The sequence below is a fragment of the Amblyomma americanum genome, chromosome 6, assembly GCF_052857255.1.
Source record: "Amblyomma americanum isolate KBUSLIRL-KWMA chromosome 6, ASM5285725v1, whole genome shotgun sequence".
Lineage (NCBI taxonomy): Eukaryota > Metazoa > Arthropoda > Arachnida > Ixodida > Ixodidae > Amblyomma > Amblyomma americanum.
This window is the reverse complement of record NC_135502.1, coordinates 199,955,165-199,975,032: the sequence shown is the minus strand read 5'-3', so window position 1 is coordinate 199,975,032 and position 19,868 is coordinate 199,955,165. Positions and strand designations below refer to the sequence as shown.

Here is a 19,868-nt window from a genome sequence, read left to right as displayed (position 1 = left end):
TGTGGGATTTAGCTACACGCAAATATTAGAACGACGGAAGCACCAGTGAGGACGATGGTGTAAGTGTGGACAAGTAGTCCAGTGACTAATACATTTTCGTTTCGGAATGTGCTTCCCGGCCATGCCTGCACGTGACAGCCGATAGCGGCTGGCGATAAGCGGAGGGCCGCAGGGTAATGCTGCCGTGTTCTATTAAAGGCCAAGCTTAAACGACCTCCAAGTTTTTTTCTCAAATGTGATCTGGCTGGGTCGACTTACAATCGTGTAAATACAGTACTTATATGAAGCTTAGTGGCACAAACACAACTAAGGCTATGTATGATGCACCAAACAGGTTTTTATAGGGGTTTAGCATCCCAAAGCGACTCAGGCTATGAGGGATGTCGTAGTGAAGGGCTCCGGAAATGTCAACCGCCCGGGGTTCTTCCACGTGCACCAACATCGCACAGTACAAGGGCCTCTAGAATTTCGTCTCTATCTAAATTCGAACGCCGCAGCCAGGATAGATACCACGTCTTTCGGGTCAGCAGCCGAGCATCATGACCAATGAGGCACCGCGGCGGCTCCCAATTTTTATCATCGAATAACTTCTTCCATCCTAACCAACACTGCTTCTATAAAGGTCGTTTCCGTAACAACCTACTTGTTCTCTTCTTCAAGATATACACTCCCAAATTCCCACAGATTCCATTATTACCATTAGATAAATTCCCACACAAGTGCCTAATACAAACCCTCATGCCTAAATTTGCATCCCTCAGTTCTGGATTGGATTTGAGTTTTCCGAACTGATTGTTATCAATCTGTCCACTCCAATTCAGACTCGTCATCCTTCTCTCCTGTCTTGTAGGCATTCTCCAGGGTAATGTTTTAGGACACCTTCTATTTTTTTTTATCTACATAAATGATTTACCCCTTAACATCAGGCCTTATCTTCAATTATTTAGATGATTGTGTTATTCACCGCCCAATAAACAATCAGAGTGACATCACTAACCTTCAAGATCTTGTCCGCGTCAAAGAATGGTGCAGCACTTGGCTACTTTCTTTCCATTGCCGGGGCAACCACCAAGATAATACACAATCAGCACTATTCCTATCATATTAGTCTGCTCCTACCTTGGCATCCACTTAAGATTTAACCTGGTCTCACCACATTCATCATGATCCTAATCCAGTAAATCAAGTTCTAGGGGGATTTAGGATGTAACCTTTCATTAGCCCCCGTTTCATAAAACTTCTTGCTTACTTAACATTTCCATGTCCAAACCTTCTGTTTGCACGTTCCACGTATGATCCCTTTATATGCAAACCTTACCACCACACTCGAATCTGTCCATAACAGTGCCGCCCGATTTAGTGTTTGTTTAGACTACCCTTATCACACTAGCGTTTCTGCACTAAAATCTCGGCTCCATCTCCCCACGCTAGCCTGGTCTTGCAAAATCGTCAGTCTTTCCTTGTCTCAGGTTTTATTACACCTTAAACCAGGATGCCCCCGAATCACACGTGCTCAAAGGATATCCTGCAATTCCGATTTTGATGCCATCTACCCGAAGCAATCACAAGCAATCACGTACTGTAACATATAAGCAGTCTTTTTTCCTTAGAACACCCAACGACTGGAATGGTCTTCCATTTGAAGTGGCAACCACTGTAATCATGTTCACTTAAAATTTGCTGTCGAAGATCACCTATACCTGATATACAACATTTAAGGGGGGAAGCTGGTCTTAGAAAAAAAATTTTTGTTAATGAAGTCACAATAACGAAATCTTTAAGAAACATGTATTTTTGTGTGCTGATTACAAATATGTGATCCTATTTTATGTAAAGCAAGTCCTTGTGCATTTATGTAATAATGTTATGCAACTTTCTGACGAGAGCTTTCAATAAATTTCGCATCAGGAAACGTGCTACAGTCGATCCCGGATATATCGAAATCGGATATATCGAATTATTGCCTATATCGAACAGTTGAAAAATTCCCTCGGGAATCCCATGCAAAAGTATAGCGCTATTGTTTGCGTATACAGAACTCCCATGCACCGGCATATTGATGTATCGAACTCCAAGCTGAGCTGCGCCCCAGCAAGTGCGCTTCTCCTCACGAAGCTCTCGCGATGTTCCCGCGATCTCACGCGCGCCGCCCCGCACTCTGAGAAAGGGGCGTGCGGGTAAAAGGCATGTGACGAGGAGCACTTGGAGTGCAATTGGGTGTGAGAAGGAAGCGGGAGGGAGAAACCACGCTGACCGCAGGCACCCGTTTCCTCTGTTTTGGTTGGCTGACACCGCTGGCGCAGCGAGACGAACGAGGTCAGTGCAGCTTGGGCTTGTGGTAGTGCGGAGACGCGGAGCGGTGCATCTTTTGATTCGCATTGTTCCCTTTTATTCACGAGGCCAACGCGAAGGCTTGAGACTCGTGTGGTGCAGTGCGTTTTTATTTCTGCTTTTGGCACGTGTTCTGGAGCCATGGCCGCGGAAAAACGCAAGAATTTGGATTTTTCAACAAAGGTGGACATCATTCGACGGGTGGTACAGCCACTGCGGTGGCTGAGGTGGCTGAGTGGTTATGGCACTCGGCTGCTGGCCCGAAAGACGCGGGTTCGATCCCAGCCGCGGCGGCGGAATTTCGATGGAGGCGAAATGCTAGAGGCCCGTGTACTGTGCACGTTAAAGAACCCCAGGTGGTCGAAATTTCCGGAGCCCTTCACTACGGCGTCTCTCATAGCCTGAGTCGCTTTGGGACGTTAAACCCCCAGAAACCAACCAAACCAAACCATTCGACCGGTGGAGGCTGGCGAGAAAAAGTCGTCGGTCGCCGCGGCGTTCGGAATTCCTCGCAACACCCCGAGTATGATCCTCAGGAACAAAGCCGATGTTAAGCCGAGGACAGTGGAAGACAGTGCAGTCCAGTCGCCCTGGAGCGTGTCAAATGCGCGTCCCAACCTTTGACAAGGTCGAGAAGGCATTGTACGCCTGGTTTTTGGAGACACGTGCCAAGAACATGCCTGTTGACGGCCCAGTGCTCATGGAGAAGGCCAAATGGTTTGCTGTGGCCTTCGGAGAAGAAAGCTTCACTGGTGACACTGGTTGGCAGCAGCGATTTGAGAGTCGCTACAGCATCGTCGGAAAGACCCTTTCAGGCGAAAGCGAGACGACTAGCACAAGTCACGTAGAGAAGTGGTTGTCCGAAGAGTGGGCAAATATTTCCGACAGCTTTTCGCCATCGCAAATATTCAACGCAGATGAGACGGCACTGTTTTGGCAAATGCTGGCAAACAAAACTCTGCATCTGAAGGGCACTGCATGCCATGGTGGAAAGAACAGCAAAGTGCGCATATCGATTTTGCTTGCTGCAAATATGGATGGGTCATGCAAACTTGGAAAGAGCAGGTCGCCACGCTGCTTTAAGAACACGAAAGGCCTCTCGGTTCGATACGCGTCCAATTAGAAAGCTTGGATGACACGCGATTTTTTCGTTGAGTGGCTACAGGCGTGGGATGCCGAACTGGAGAAGTCTGGCCGCAAAGTTTGTCTTCTTGACAATTGTTCAGCCCATCATGTCGTCTGCCCATTAAAGCAGATCACCGTCAAGTTTCTGCCGCCAAACACAGTGGCAAAACTTCAGCCTCTCGACCAAGGCATTGTGAAAGCGTTTAAGGTTGGGTACAGACAACGACTGGTGCAGAGGCTCCTAATCAACCTTCGATTAGGAATCGAACTCAAGGTGGACCTCCTCGGAGCCATTCAAATGCTGGCTGGTGCCTGTAACGACATGAAGAAAAGCACAATTGTGAACTGCTTCCACAAAGCAGGCTTTGTGGTAGCTGCAGATGACGGATGTCTTGACAGTGAAGACGATGACGCTGGATGCCTGGACAGCGAATTTCGCGAGCTCTCAGCATTCCTAGGCGCCATCCCAGGCGGCGTTACAGCACGCGATTTCGTCAGAACCGACGACGACGTGCAAGCAGTAGCCAATCGCGCTGATGCAGAGATTGTGGCTGACATCATGGGCGACGAGGACGCAGACTCGGGCAGCGGCGAAGGTTCCGACGAAGAGGACCAACCACTATGCACTGCAGCTGATTTTGCATCAGCTTTCAGCGTCATTCGCTGCTGTTGTGGCACAATAGAAGGAGCTGGCATTTCTCGTTTGGACAGAGTCAACAAGCTTGAGGACAGCTTAATGAACTTGATGGTGCAGAAGAAAAAGCAAGCAAAGGTTTTTTTCTTCCAAAATAAAGTGCTCTGGTCATAGCGCTGTGTTTTTGTTTTTTTACGCGCCTTTGAGGCACAGATCAGTGAGTTCCCATTAGTCACGACATCGGGAAACTGCCTTTAGATGTGTGAAGTTGTTAAAGAAGCTTTTGACATGCATATTTTATATTTTTAATTATTGATATATCGAACTATTTCGCGATCCCCTTCGAGTTTGATATATCCGGGATCGACTGTAGTACATATGCCATTGGCTTGTCTTGACATCAAGCTATGCATAAAGAAAAAAAAAATGAAAATTGGTTTTTGGGGAAAGGAAATGGGGCAGTATCCGTCTCACATATCCCCTGACACCTGAACCTCGCCCTAAGGGAAGGGATAAAGGAGGGAGTGAAAGAAAGAAGTGGGGTAGTGGAGGGCTGCCGCAGGCGAATACCAAAGGGTGATTGATGTATACCAATGCATCATTTGAAAGAAAACAAGCAAGCAGATTGATTTCTACCCCCAGCAGCGGCCGCCACTGCCAAGAGCTCTTGCATGGCTTGCCAGGCTTTCAGAGTTAGGTGCACTGGGAATCTTAAATTTAATGTAATAGCTCTGTAACTTTTTTCTTGTTGAGGCTCTGCTGTGAAGGAGTTCGCATGCACAGTGCTCTCACCTTGGCAACAATAAACTCGGCGTCCTCGGAGCTGTCCAGCTGCAGCTTGTGGGCCACGTCAGCCAACGAGATGCGCAGGTACGAGAGGTTGATCATGCGCACACCCGTCTTGATCACATTGTGCCGCAGGCGGATGATGAGCGTGAACGTGTGGTCCGCCTGGAACTTGGGCCCAAAGTTCTCCAGCACCTCGTTGAAGCGTGCCAGGTTGCCCGCCCGCACCGCTGTGGGAAGAGAACAAAGGCCATGGCTGACAACTCTTTGTTCAGTGCAGGAAATTAGAATGTACTCATCTGCAATCTGGCATTGCATCTCACTAATGCTGCAAAACAGGCTCACCAGATTCATACATCTTCTTACTCATGCAATGTCAGCAATTCATCCTTAACATGGGATGTGGGTCTTCAGGGCCGGAAAATTGTGAAAAAAATGTATTTTTAATTTTGTCATAGCTGGATATGTCTCACTGGGTCTCTTCAATTTACCACAGTCAGGCTGACCGCTGGCTGCCAGCAAGTTTGCCCCTCACAGGAAAGCGCATCATGGTCACATGGGCTGGCAGCCACCGGAACTCACTGCCGGCAATCACGGCAGGAAGCTATACACGGATCACGAAGGACAGATGCTCTCCACAGCTTCATGTTCTGCAGCGTCTCGTTGTTACGCACGCATACGGCAGAAATAGGCTGCTCGAGACCGAAAACAACGACCTGGAGTTATTGACGGCTGCCGCAGACTGCAGAACAAACAGCTGATCGTGCTCGCACCCGTACACATTGGCGTCGACAACGATAGTGTGTGCCTTCGGTCCAGTGTGGTGTGTAAGCTTCGAGAAATCCTCAAAAGCATGCGATGAGCAATCGCAACGTCTTTCAGTTGACACCACAAAGCAGGGAAATACTGCCTGTGTGTTGCCTCATCAGACGGCATGCCATACTCTCAGATTACCGCGTGTTTGTTTACTGCACAGTAAGTACGACTGGTGTGAACGCGCGCAGAAGATTGACCCTGCATGATGATTGACTCTGCTGTGGTCGTTGCGATTTCTACGTTCGTGAACTCCTGAGGGCTGTTACCAGAAAAGAATCGGGATACATTCCGTTCAATTGTAGTCTGTCGGCCGCCAGCTTTCGCCACTGGCAAGGAATGCACGCACAATCTCGTTAAAAGCGATCAGCTGATCGAACGTTCATATAGAACAAGCCAAACGGGGTCAGCGCTTCTGTCCGTGTCAGCCCCCGTTTCTTGTCCGTTGTTCTTTTTGCACTGGTTCCTCTGAGATCAAGTGGGTGTACTGTAGAAATTTAGCTGCATATCGTATTTGTAATTCTACAGCTTTACCGCAGAGGACTGGCACTCGAACGAAAGGTGCTACAATCCGGCCTTGCGTGTCGGCACCTCACGTACCGAGTGTGCATGCGCACGATGGTCTGCGCTGGGAAATTCTTTTTATCTCTTCAATGATCCAAACGTGAGGAGATGCATGCGTACGGTTCTTCTCAGATACTTTAAGCATTTGTGGCAGAAGGCCCGAGCACCAAGCTGTACGACAGTTGGCGACGACAGAATCAGCATTCGTCTATACTCCGTTTTATACATCAGGTGCAACGCTGTGAAAGGTACGGAAGCAGTCCGTATGAAAAAATAAATGGAGGCGTGTTACACCGCGCTTGTTCTGTCGCCGAGTGGTCGAAGGCATGAGAAAGCGATGGCCTGTCGTCAGCAGTAAGAGTGCATTTAATCAAGCTGATGACAGATGCGTCATGTAGTAAGCCTGCAAGCAAAGCCTTTAATGTGCTTCGCTCGCCACAAGGAGCGCACTACTTTTTGGTCGCGGATGCAGGCAGCGCAAAAAAGAGAGCTAGCTTTGACAGTGTTGCACCTGATGTATGAAACCAAGTATATATCGGCTGCCGTAAGTGACAAGTGTGTCCACACACCGTACATGCGTGCACAGAGATGCATCAAGCAGTGTGCTCTTGAAGGCTTTTAAGCTTTTAATAAAGGACATGCTTCAAGCAGTTAAGCATTTCTCAAACCATATCCGCTTCTCCATTGGGCAAAACGCAATGAAGACCACACGCTCTTGTATCGCGCTCAACTAACGCCTCACCAAACACGTTCAGCACATGCATATATGCGCACGTCTGAGTGCATACTTATCTGGAATCTGCGGCCGCTCTCATGAAAGGCCTCGAACACCATGGCAATATCAGCTGGGTGCCCGAAATTAACAACCGAAATATTTTATGAACCAGAACTATATGCGATCAGAATATATGAAGCGAGAATTTGTGCTTTCAAGGTGGTGAGACGATCAAACTGCGATCACATACACGTACGCAAAACAAATAGACAAACAGCGAGAACTATCGCAAAAGACGCCATTGCAGGCGACACAGATGATATGCACCGTGGTCTAGTCAAAACAAGCGCCTGCATCAGGCAAAACATCACATGACGAACCGCAGTTCTTCTATTCCATATAAAAATGGCAGCACGCGCTTCCCGCTACCACACCACCTCTCTGTCATCTGCGAGTTGCCCGAGCGCTGCCACCACAAAATCGTCCTGGCAAGTCTGGCTGCCCGCGGGCAGCCTGAAATCGCCCAGCTAGAGAAAAAAAAAATGCATTCTGGGCAGCCATCGGAAATGCGCGGAGCAGCTTGAGAAAATCGTGCGCCTGGCTTCGCGCTCTGGCAGCCCACAGGCAGCTAGAGGCAGGTAATCGAAAAGGCCCACTGTTTTTCATCTTGATTTATTCACAAATGAAAATTGGGTCACTGACCAAGTCGAAAGATGAAAAATGACGTTTCGGGTCCCATACGGGGCCCTTGTTCACAATGAGGCTGTCACAGAAGAAGGAATGGTTATATACGCTTCAGAATCTTCTGCAATCTTTTCACGTAGATAGGATGTAGCGTGCCCTGATTCTTGTTTAGCGTGTTGGCCGTTGTCTGGATGATTAGGGATTCTAGATGAAGTCTTGCAGATAGGTTTCTTTCCGTCGCCAAGATTTCCACCTCATCCCAGCCAATCTCGTGGCCAGTGGACAGCACGTGCTCTGCAACTGCATTTTTTGCTGCGCGCTTGTTTCTGACGTCGCCCTGGTGCTCCTTCATGCGCCGCTGGAAGTTCCCGGTTTCCCCAATGTAGACGGAGGGGCAGTCGCTGCAAGGGATCCTATAAACAACGCCAGGGAACTTGGCACGTGGTAGCGGGTCCTTCACGTTGACCACATCGGCTCGCAGTTTGCTAGTTGGCACGTGTGCAATGTGCACTTCGTGTTTACGGAAAATCCTAGAAAGGGCCTCGCTGATCTGACGCACGTAGGGAATCGCAGCACGTTTTATCTTTTTTGTCAGCTGTTGTGTTCCTCGTGTGTAGGTGGCTTTCTTGGTGACTTTGCTGGTAAAATTTCTAGGGTAGCCGTTTCGCTCAAGATCGTGCTGTATAAGCTTCATCTCGTTGCCAAGGCTGACCGGGTCGGAACAGATGTTTTTAGCACGGTTGACAAGTGACGCAACCACTGAACGCTTGTGAGCCGTAGGATGAGCGGAATCAAAATCCAGGTATCTCCCCGTGTGCGTTGCTTTTCGGAAGACGCTGAAGGCTAACCGATGCGCATCACGTTTGACGAGCACATCCAAGAACGGGATCATGCCGTTCGCTTCCTCTTCCAAAGTGAAATTTATGGATGGCTCTACGGCATTCCGGTGTTCAAGGAAGCTGTGAATGTGCTGCTTGTTTAAAATGCAAAAGCAAAGAAGTGACCCAATTTTCATTTGTGAATAAATCATGCTTCGCCCTGACCAGACGGTGTTCCGTCGAACTTTGGACTATGTTTTTCATCTTATTGACAAGTTTCATGTTTGAATACCGTCGAGTTAACGAGAAATCCACATGAAAAGGTGCAATCTTGACAAGACAGCTCGCAAAAATTTGCTTGACAATGCCTTTTTTGCGTTGCTTGTGACATCACAAATAGAGGTGCAGCACTGCGAGTTTGGCCTCGTTTGAAAGAGCGACGCTTCAGCTTTCTTTCCCGGCAGAACAAAAGGTCAACTGAGATTGCAGCCTAAAAAAGACAAAACAAATCATAAAATGTGGTAATGCTCACTAAGGTGGCAGACTGGGCGTGTTGGTGATTCATGATGGAAATGTATATACAGCGCAAATAAAGACGAGGACCCAAGGAAAACACATGGAACACACAAGCGTTGACATGCTACCACCATCATGGGCCAGCGCTCCTGTGTTCCATGTGCCTTCCTTGTGTCCTAGTCTTTATTTGCGCCGTCCATTTCCATCGTGGTACAGTGAAAGCTTGTTAATTTACACCTCGTTAATTCGAACTGACCGTTACAGTCCGGCCACGCTGCATTGGCGTCTATGGGTAAACCAACTTAATTCGCATGCACGTCGGCTCCTCAATTGATAATTCGAACTGCGCACCACCGCATGGTGATATTTCATACTTCACTACAAGCTTTCTTTGTGTAATGATAGGTGGGACGCTCCAATCCACCCCGATCATCGCCATCAGCTCAGTGCCCAGATGATTGAAGCGAGGGAAGCGAGGTGTCGCCAGTAGCAACAGGTTCTGTTCTTTCACGTCTTGAGCGGCTGCCAAGGCGGATGTACATTGCGTCTTCCGCTGTGTTGCTCTTTGTGCCGTGTTGCTAGGTGGGCTTGTTTGTTAGGCCTAGTATTTTCTTGGAAGCTAGCTCCGGAATCATTCTGCTGCTGTGCGATTCGTGCCCCTGAGTCTTCAAGTGGCGTTTTCTTCGATCGTTGTGCCTAATTTTTGTTGGAGTTCGCAATGTCTTCTCGCGGCAAAGGTTACAGCGCCAGAACGCTCAAGGAGAAGGTGGAAACCCTTCGTAAAGTGGATGCCGGGAAGGCAAGCAAATTGGAAATTGCTAAGAAGCATGGCATCTCTAAAAGCTTGCTCTCAACTTATATAAAAAACAAGAGAGCGATTGAGGATGCATATGAAAATGAAGTTTTCGCCAGCAGTTGCAATAGACTTCGGCCTGCGAAGTACCTGGAATTGGAGCCCGCGATGGTCAGCTGGATCAAAGAGATGGGAAGCAAGGAAATTCCACTGAGTGGCCCGATGGTCATGGCGAAGACAGCAGACTACGCGCTTCGCCTTTACATCGAAAATTTCAACGTTTCAGAAGGCTGGCTTCATCACTTCCAGGACTGGCACAACATCGTGGTTCGCGCTTCGTCGGACGAAAGCAAAGATGTCAACAGTGAGACATGCATGACATGGCAAATGGGTGCTTTGCAGGAGTACCTTGAAGCCTATTCGCCGCATGCTTTCTTCAATGCGGACGAAACAGCGCTATTCTGCAAGCGGCTACCAAGTAAGACGATGACTTGCAAGGGAGACAGCTGTGCAGGCAGGAAGCGTAGCAAGGAGCGCGTAACCGTCTTGGTCGCAGCAAACATGACCGGGACGGAGAAACTGCCACTGTTTATCAAGTAGGAAAGGCTCTGAAGCCTCGCTGCTTCAAGAACATCCGCACCTTGCCAGTGGAATACGCCGCTAATCGCAAAGTGCGGACGACGCGGGATATAGTTAGGCAGTGGCTGATCAAGCTCGACTGCAAGTTTCAACTGAGAGGAAGGACGCTTCTTTTTATTGTGGACAACTGTTCCGCACACATGGTTGATGTGGAACTGAAGGCTATTAAGCTGGTCTTTCTTTCGCCGAACAAAACTGCAGCTCTGCAACCGATGGAGCAGGGCGTCATTAAGAACGTAAAATCATTTTACAGGCGCCACATGTTGGAAATCTTGGTTTTGTGCACGGGCACGAAGGACTACACTGTGACACCGCTAACAGCCTTGCATATGTTGGTGTGTGCCTGGGATCAGGTCACGGCAGCAACAGTTTCTAACTGTTTCCGGCACTGCGGCTTCAGTGTGGCTGATGAGGGCCCAGGCATGGAAGCAGCTTGTGAGCCCAGTCAGGGGGGGATCATCCCCGCAGGTTTGCGTGATGCACTAGATGTCAGCTTTGACGACTACATTTGACGTAGACAGCAGTGCAGTGGTGTGTGGTGCTTTGAGCGACGAGGACATCATCGCGCAGGTAACAGGCAAAGAACCTGTCGTCGATGATGACGAAAAGGACGAAGAAGAAGAGGCGCTAGTGCGGCTCTCTGCTTCGCAAGTGATGGAGGCGATCGGTGTCGCGCGCCTGTTTTTCAGTTTCGAGGAGGGCGAAGATGATGCTCTGCGTTACTGTCACACTTTGGAAAGCAATGTGATGAACATCGCTTTCAAGGAAAAGAAGTAGAAAGTGATCACCGATTATTTTCGTCAATAAATAAAGTGAGCTGCAAGTGCTTTCTAGCAACCCAGTCTCATTTCTGGCTGTTTTTCCATGCCTTTCGTAATTTCAAATTCGGCTTAATTCGAACTCGTTAAGCGTCCCCGTGAAATTCGAATTAATGAGCTTTCACTGTAATACTATAAACTGTTAGACTTCACGTGGCAAAATTCAAGCCTCGCATTGCCCCAGCACACTTTCTTTTTTGGCGTTTGGTGCCTGCTCAGTGACGCAAATTTGACAAAGAAACCATTGCGATGAAACCATATCAGAAGTTCGCAGTGGGTATAAGTTCAGCAAAAACTGTAAAAAAGGCCATAGGAAGCAAGCTGAAGGCATAAGTTACTTGGCAGCAATGCCAACAAGCAGCAGCGGAGTGCCTGAGCATGAATAGGCGAATGATGAGACCTTGGCAGCCATTTCGGCATTCCATCTCGACTGTGGTGAACTTTGCAGCTACAGTGGACAGCGGTGGAGACCCAGATTACGGTTTCGCAGTTAAATGTCGCTTTCTGGCTGAAATTTCGCGAAAAAATGGATTTTTCAATTTTGTCATATTTGGATTCACGAGGTCATTTTGCACCCGACATTGTATTTTTAGAAAGAAATAGCCAGTATTTGCTTAGTACAGTTGAATCCCAGCCCAACGAATGCCGCTTCAACGAAATTTTCGCCACAACGAAGTATTTTTCATTCCCTGATAAATCCCCATAAAAGTTAATGTATGGAAATTCCCTCGAAAAAGAATTACTTTGTGAGCACGCATTCACTTCTACGAATTTTTCGTGAGCCTTCACCGGTCAGTGGCCCGCCTTTCTTCAAAGGTTAAGTGCTGTACGAGATTATTCCCTGCTAAAGCAGTGGCTTGGAGCAGTTAAATAATGCACAGAATGTATGTTGATTACATTTTCATGTATTCTTTATTAAAAATTTGGTTGGGGGTCGTTTATTCGTCATAGGGAAACAGTGAGGGGACTTGGCGCCGTGCGAAGGCCGCCGGCCGTACGAGGGCCAAAGACTAATCCAAATCCAGTCGCCAGCCTCCCTTCCCCGCCTTCTCCGCAGCCCTTACCGCCATTTTCTTGTGTGTCAGTGTGTGTTGTGTGGGGACCTGCCCTGCAGCCCCCTGAGTTTGCTTTCCCGCGAGGCACCGTGCAGCGGCAGTCTCACCTCGAGGCTGAGCGCATTCCCTTGTCAGTTACATTAACTGGCAAGAGAGGGCGCCAGCATCGCTGCGCGGGAGACTGCCAAAGCCCGCGCGCGGGAGAGGGGGCTTCGGCTGGGATCGTCGGCCTGAGCGGACGCGTCGCTCGCGGCTCCGCTCCTCGCCGCCGGGGCGAGGAAGCGACGGGGAGACAGGCTCCCGTACTCGTCCCGTCCGGCCTTCAGAGTATATATCCCTTGCCCTAGCGCGGGCGAACATTCGCTCGGAACCTTGCTGGTGAGTCGGACATCCTCGATTCATTAGCGTACCTTGTTGCTAGCTGGCGTTATTGTTTCTGTAGCAATAAATGCCTGCTTGTGTCAGCCAATGTGTCGTTCCTTTGTTCCCCCAGAGCAAGGCCCGCCGTGGTCGGCGAGCGCTCGGTAGCGTACGCGATCACGGGGTGGGGTCCGGGCGGCTTTGAACCGTGTCAGCCGTGATTGAGTGGGGAGAACGTACTTATCTCCCCATTCAAACCCCACAGTTGATTTTCGATCTCTCGCTGCAGTCTGATCTCGTCGATCGCCTCTGCCATGTCGCCGCCAACGAAGAAGCGAAAATTTATTTTGCTAGAAGAAAAGGATAGAATTATCGCTGAAGCAGAAAGAAGAAGGCAATTATTGCTGCAGATTTTGGCATCGCCGCGAGTTCGCTATCGACGATTGTCCTCCCTGCGTGGAGGGAGCCTAACCGATTCTGCAGGCATTTTCAATAAAGTTGTTCTCTCTCTCTCTCTTCTGAAGAATAGGGACAGCATTAGGAAGGCACTTTTATCGGGCACTTCAGTGCAGCACAAGAAAGTGACGCAACCAACGTATGAAGAGCTCAACAAGGCTGTCTATGCTTGGTTCGTCGATACGCGAGCAACAAACATGACCCTGAGCGGTAAAAGTGTACAGCAGAAGGCCCTAAATTATGCTTGTTTGTTAGAGCTGAACGACTTTAAGGCAAGCATAGGATGGCTGAATCGCTTTAAAGGAAGGCATAACGTCGTCCGCAAGGTTTTGTGCGGTGAATCGTCATCTGCGGACGTTGACGGCGCATCAGCATGGGCGGCGGACATGCTAGCATGACTGACATAATGAGCAGTTACGCTCCGTCTGATATTTATAACGCAGACGAGACGGGCCTCTTGTATGAGATGCTGCCAGCGAAGACGCTTGATTTTAAAGAGCAGTGTTGCCACGGAGGCAAACATAGCAAGAAACGGGTGACTGTGTTCCTGTGCACAAATGTGGATGGGTCTGACAACCCCCCCCCCCCCCCCCCCCCCCCCCCCCCCCCCCCCCCCCCCCCCCCCCCCGTTAGTTATTGGCAAAAGTGCAAAACCGCGCTGCTTCAAGGGAAACAGGAGCCTACCTGTCAAGTACGTGGCAAACAGCTGGTCGTGGCTGACCCGTGCCATTTTTGCTGACTAGGTGGTGGCACTTGACCGTGACATGAGCAGACAAAATCGAAAGGTTTGTTTGCTCTTGGACAATTGTTCAGCGCACCGCATTGACGACGTCAAGCTGTCAAGTGTGGAGCTGAAGTTCTTCCCTCCGAACTGTACCTCAGTCATTCAACCCCTGGGCCAAGGCATCATCCGGAGCATGAAGTCTTCCTAACAGGCGAGGTTGATCCAGCGGCTTCTCCTGAACACCGACACTGGCAGGGAGATGAAATTCGATCTTTTCATGGCTTTAGAAATGATGGCTGAGGCATAGAGAGCAACATGGTGCAGCGTGACATGCAACTGCTCCAAGCACGCCGGGTTTGTCGACAGCAAGGCGACCAGCACGACTGCAGCCGTAGATAGTGTACCATCGTCATCGACCCCGGGGATTGATGTTACTTGGAAATCGCTCCAAGAAGCTGGAAACGTCCCTGCTGATATAGCGCTGGACGATTTCCTCGATGCTGACGTGATTGTCCACGAGGAACGAAGCGATGAAGACATCATCAAAAGTGTTCGCGAGCCGGAACAGCCATCAGATCATGAAGACGACTCCGCTCAAAATTTACCTGCCCCGGCAGCCTCATCGCAGGTACTGGATGCCTTCGACGTTATTAGAAAATTCCTTGGCACACACGATGACGACGTTGCAATGTCGCTGTTAACAGAGTGCGAAAGTCGCGTGACGCCGCTGCTGGCAGTGAAACGCAAGTAGGCTAAGCTCACAGATTTTTGGCAATAAAACTGTTTTTCTGGAGTTATTGCCTTGCATTTTTGGTTAATTTTTCGACAGCGAAATTTCTCGCACGTCCCTTTGATTTCGTTATAGCGGGATTCAACTGTAATAGCCATTTAAATTTCCGAAGGCGCACGATTTGCCTTTTAAATTATGTCAAATCATGCCCCGCCGTTGCTCGGTACCTACGCGCTCCCCTGACGCCGTTTTTGGTCTCGTTCGAAAGCTCGCGCCTCCAGCTTTTTTTTAAAAAATCGGTAAGCAACACTGGGATTTTTATGTTCATGGACAAAATGACCGCAAAGAAAACGTGCGCGCCGCGTTGTCATTGGTTAAAAAAGCCATGTGATCAAAATGGCGCTCTGTGATTGGGTAGGCCTCGGGTCAGGCTTGTCTGCTCCATGATTTGAAGAAAATAGCGCCAGAGCATGCAAACCACGAAAAGACAAGGACGAGACAAAGCGCTAACTCACAACTAAATTTATTGAAACCAGGCAGCGCCTTTATATGGCGACGTTTCACTGAAAAAAGAAGGAGGAGGAGGGCAGGAAAGGTAAAGAAATCTAAGCGACCATCACAGCGAGCACACATGAGCAAGCGGTAACCAAAACAAAAACAAAAAAGTTAACAAAGATTATTTAAGGGCGGCATCTAAAAATTCGAACTCGGACTAAAAAAAGTGAAACAGATGGGGTGCCAGAAGCGCGGCGCCATTTTGAGAGAGTGCCGCACGGCACGTGTGTATGAAGTGTCACTCATTTCACCGGTTCGGCGCCCGGAAATGGAGAAAAGCAATAGGCACAAGAAGCCTGGACTATCGCAGCCTGCGCGGAGCGAAGGTCAAAGTGAGGATGGCGCGCTGCCAACCGCATCGTGAACGGCCGTGAATGCGCGTCGCGGAGCCGCGCAGTTAACAACAACGCATCGCCGTCGCTGGCTCTGCTCCCGAGTAAAAACGAATAAAACACAGTTCAAGTCGACACTGCAGTTGATGCCGCCTCAGCAGGGCGAAGGTCGAAGAGTGGCTGGCGCGTTGCCAACCGCATCGTGAACAACCGCAAAGTGCGTCGCGGACCTGCGCCGTGGACGATGGCACACCTCCAGTGCCGTCGCCGGCTCTGCTCCCGGGCAAAAACGATGTGCAGCTCGAGTTATGCCAGCCGCGTATGTATTGATTCTGGAATTATGACCGATAGCGATGCGGTCGAAACTAGTGCCCGTAAATGAGTGATACTTTGTTTTGAATTGACGCTAGCGACAACGAGAAAGACGAGCATTTCGTCGTGTCTGTTTCTGAGGCCCCATCAAGAAGCAAAAATTATCTGTGGGCATCATTAAGATGGCAAAAGGGCGACAGAAAGATGAAATGCATCCTGATTATGCCCCTGGTGCATTCCTATGAGTTTGAAGTTGTTCCTGTCGCATAAAGATGGTGTGGAAATATGGGGGGACAAAGCCTTTCGCCCCGCCTGCACTCCCACTCCGCGGATGCAGCGTTCCCGCTCGTTAACCGCGGAGGGGTTCGTGCTCGAGGGACAAAGGGAAGGGACGACACAGCGTTAACACTCATATGCTATTTATTACACTTGCAATTAATACATTGAGCGGGCCAGCTAGCTACAAAACATCAACGAGGCATTCCTCGGAAATAGAAGGCTACGTAAGAAGGACTTCCGACTACAAACGTCGGATTTCGGTTCCAGCAGTGAAACTTCATCTCAGGGGCCTGGAACGAAAGCGTGTATTCACACGCGAGTTTTGTTTTCATTCGCTGTGTGTTTTCTGCGGTGCATGAGGTTTGTAATTGATGAGAGTGGTTTATTTTTGTTCTTCACAGTCTTCACAACATATGACCAAGATAGCTTGGCAAACGCTCAAGGTCGCATCGCGTTTCCCAACTGTAACGACAGCCAGACGTCCATGCCGGTGCATCGCTGCAGAGCGGCGCTCAGAGATTCGCTCTCGACTTCTTCTTGTTCTTCACGGCGGAGGTAATGAAGACTCTGTACGAAAACACTAATAAGAATGCTTAGGTGAAGATTTTGGACAGGCAAACCTATGCTCGGTGTGACGGCTCATGGGAAGAGGTGAATCCGTTGGAGATGCTAAAGTCCATTGGAATGAATCATACACACGGGAATTGTTGACAATGGAACCCCGGTTATACGTCCCCCGGTTTTGCGACGACCCGGGTTTCACGACGGATTAACGCAGTCCCTGCGAAGTCCCCATAGAAGCAATGCATTAAAAACTCTGGTTATCCGACGCAATTTTACGCCGGACCCGCGTTATATGACGACTCTCGCGAAGCGCAGGACGGAACGGCGGACGAAAGAAAGGAGCCGCGGATCTCTTTTGTCACGCCGTCTCTCCGCATGCGGAGCGCTTGACCTCGCTTGACCGGTTTGCTCCGGCAGGCGCAGCTTTCTTTCCTGCCTCGTCTCATCGTTCGTTCCCCCCCCCCCCCAGCTGCCCTCCGCGACGCCCGCTGTGCTGAAATAGCGCGTTTTCTTCTCCACAATCACTTTTTCCCTCTTGCTCCCTCTCTTCTCGGCGACGTCGCCTCTCGTCGCGTTGGGGAAGCGTTTCTTTCTTTCCAGTTTCCCAGCAGCAGATCGCCGACAAGGTCGCGTGGATAGGCCTAGGTTCATTGCACGTGATCTTCGTCGTAATCCTAGCAAGCAGCGTTCAGCAAGCTTTTGAGTTGTGTGGAGCAAAGCGGCACATGATGTCCCGAAAGCGGACAGTTCTGTTGCTGTGATAAGATCCATATTATCAAGGAAGCTGAAAAGCAGCATGGAGCCATGAAAGCCATCATTGTCCGGGACCTTAATATAGCCGAATCTTCGCTTAAGATGATCCTTGCAAACAAAGCGGTGATATTGCAAAATGCCAACAAATTCGGGCTCAAGCGGAAAGTGGCAAGAGAAGGACAGCATGAGAAGCTAGAAAAATTTCTCGTCAGCTGGCTGCATCAGGCATGGAGCTCTGCGATCAACGTGGACGGCGCCATTCTAAATGAAAAGACGGACCTTGTGGCATTGCGTCTGGCCATCAACGACTTTCAGGCATCGAACAGGTGGCTGGATCGCTTTAAAAAACGAAACAGGATTGTGTACAGCCGCTCCTGCGGAGAAAGCACTTCCGTGGATGTTTCAACGGTGAACAAGTGGATGGAGTCGCTGCCGGAGATGACTGCTGCATGCAAGCCCTGCGATGTTTTCAAAGCCAATGAGAGTGGTATTTTTACCATATGCAGCCCGAGTAAACCCTAGCGTTTAAAGGTGACAGCTGTCATGGTGGCAAGCGCAGTAAAGAGCGGGTGAGAGCACTATTCTGTGCTAACGAGGACGGTTCCGAGAGGCTGCCCGTGCTTGTCAAAAAATTTGCAAAGCCATGGTGGTTTAAGAACTTGAAGACGCTGCCGTTGCAGCTACGACTTTAACAAAAAGGCGTGGATGACGTCTTCACTCTTCAGCAATTTTTTGCAGCAGTTGGATTGCAAAAGCATAATATACACGAAAATGGACACCATAATTGAAATCAGCACACTAAAATACATAATACATAATAGCACACTAAAATACATAAATACATAAATCATTACGCTAAGTCCAATATTAAAAAATTTTTCTCTAAGACCCTCTTCCTCCTTTAAAGTATGAATGAGGTAGAAGTCCACGCCCCAATCCTTCCATAGAATCCATTCGTCACCAACCGAAAAAAAAATACAGAAAAAAGAAGGAACTGCAAGCTCTGCTATTAGAGAATAAATAAATAAAGCATGAAGAAAGATCAAACGTCATGTGCAGCACCTGTAGAGTCTACCTCTGCTTCACATCTTCACGTGATTGCTTTTCACAGTAGCACCACAGTCATTACCGCTGACTTGACCGGCCGTGGAAAGAGCAATAATTTTTCCTCAGAGCTGCAACTTGGAGGAATGACAGCAATAAACACGTGAAACACTTTGTATATTCCAGTTTTAATCAAGTTCTCGCTTAGTGCAGCCAGTAATTTTTGTTCTTTCTGTATGCTTTTTCCGTGTTTTTGCCACATTTGACTAATAAATGTTCGAGTACTTTTGCACATACACTTCTGAATGAAACAAACAGCAGAGTCATAACTAATAAGCTAAAATTTAATGTATTGCAATATGCGCTGGGACCGTTAATTTTTGTGAAAAAGAGTTTTTTTTCAGTACACTCCAAATCGCCCATATTTCCACGGTAGCGAAAGAGTTAAGTAATACCCAAATGGCATCCGTATGGTAATAAAATGAAGCAAGCCACATGAGAGCTCTACAAGCCTTCGGTCAGTTAGGCTGGCTTCACCACACAACACCTGGTGCACTGAATGAATTTTTTTCCACACGACTGCGCTGTTGCAATGAAAATAAGTACTGCAGGAGCGCTGCAGGAGAACTGCTACTTGCAAGGAGCACCGTTCGATAAACGCAATCAGGAGTAAATTTTCAAGAGTATGTTTTCACTTTTCCATACCAGCAATAATTCAATATATCTGGGATCGACTGCATGACCCTTGCTTTGTTTCCTTCCTTCCATTCTGTGCTGAAGGTGGCCAGCTCGTCACACAACACAAGTGGCTCCCACAACAACAACCTTTTCCCACACCGTTATGCATGCAGCACCTTCCTATGCTTATTCTCCCAGGGCACTACTTGCAACTGCTACCAGTAGTACGGCTACTACATACCCTGGGTGAGCTGGAAGTAGGGAGCAAGGGTGCGGCGCAGGGGCGGCTGCCGGAAGATGGACCGGTCGGGGATGTCCCCCAGCAGCAGGTCCACCGTGGTGGCCAGCTTGTGCACAGTCTGCTTGAAGCCCAGGGCAGCATGCTGCGGAGCCTTGCGGATGGCCTGCAGCAGGTGGCGCCTCGCCTCCGAGTAGTCGAGCTGGATGGCCCGGATCCTGCCCAAGTAGTACTGGTAGCGCGCCCACTCGTTGTTCGATGCCGCCTCAGGGAAGGCCGACTTGGACACCAGCTTGGACGCCTATTATAACAAAGGGACATGGTACATATGGCACGTGGGGGTGTTTAACACCCCACAGCTGTGCATGGGGTTCAATGTGCACTGACATTGCATAACACACAAGCACCTCTGGGTCCCGTGGCCTGGATCTGTGAAAGCCCAGATCAAAGGCTTATCCATACAGTAGAACTTGGTTATTTCAACCCCCGTTAATTCGGAAATTCAGTCCCACAAAACACTCATATTGGAAGCTCGTTTATTTGGATGCCTTG

General features: G+C 49.1%; 1 protein-coding gene across 2 annotated transcripts in view; it reads right to left on the bottom strand.

Moving 5' to 3' along the window:
* Rpn3 (regulatory particle non-ATPase 3) overlaps positions 1–19,868 on the bottom strand; it is a 57,473-nt gene that overhangs the window by 13,584 nt on the left and 24,021 nt on the right. For both annotated transcript variants that reach the window (XM_077628328.1, XM_077628329.1), the window contains exons 7-8: positions 19,320–19,617; positions 4,883–5,106 (exon numbers count right to left, since the gene is read on the bottom strand). In XM_077628328.1, the coding sequence (XP_077484454.1) occupies positions 4,883–5,106; positions 19,320–19,617 (522 nt within the window). The remainder of the gene's footprint in view (positions 1–4,882; positions 5,107–19,319; positions 19,618–19,868) is intronic.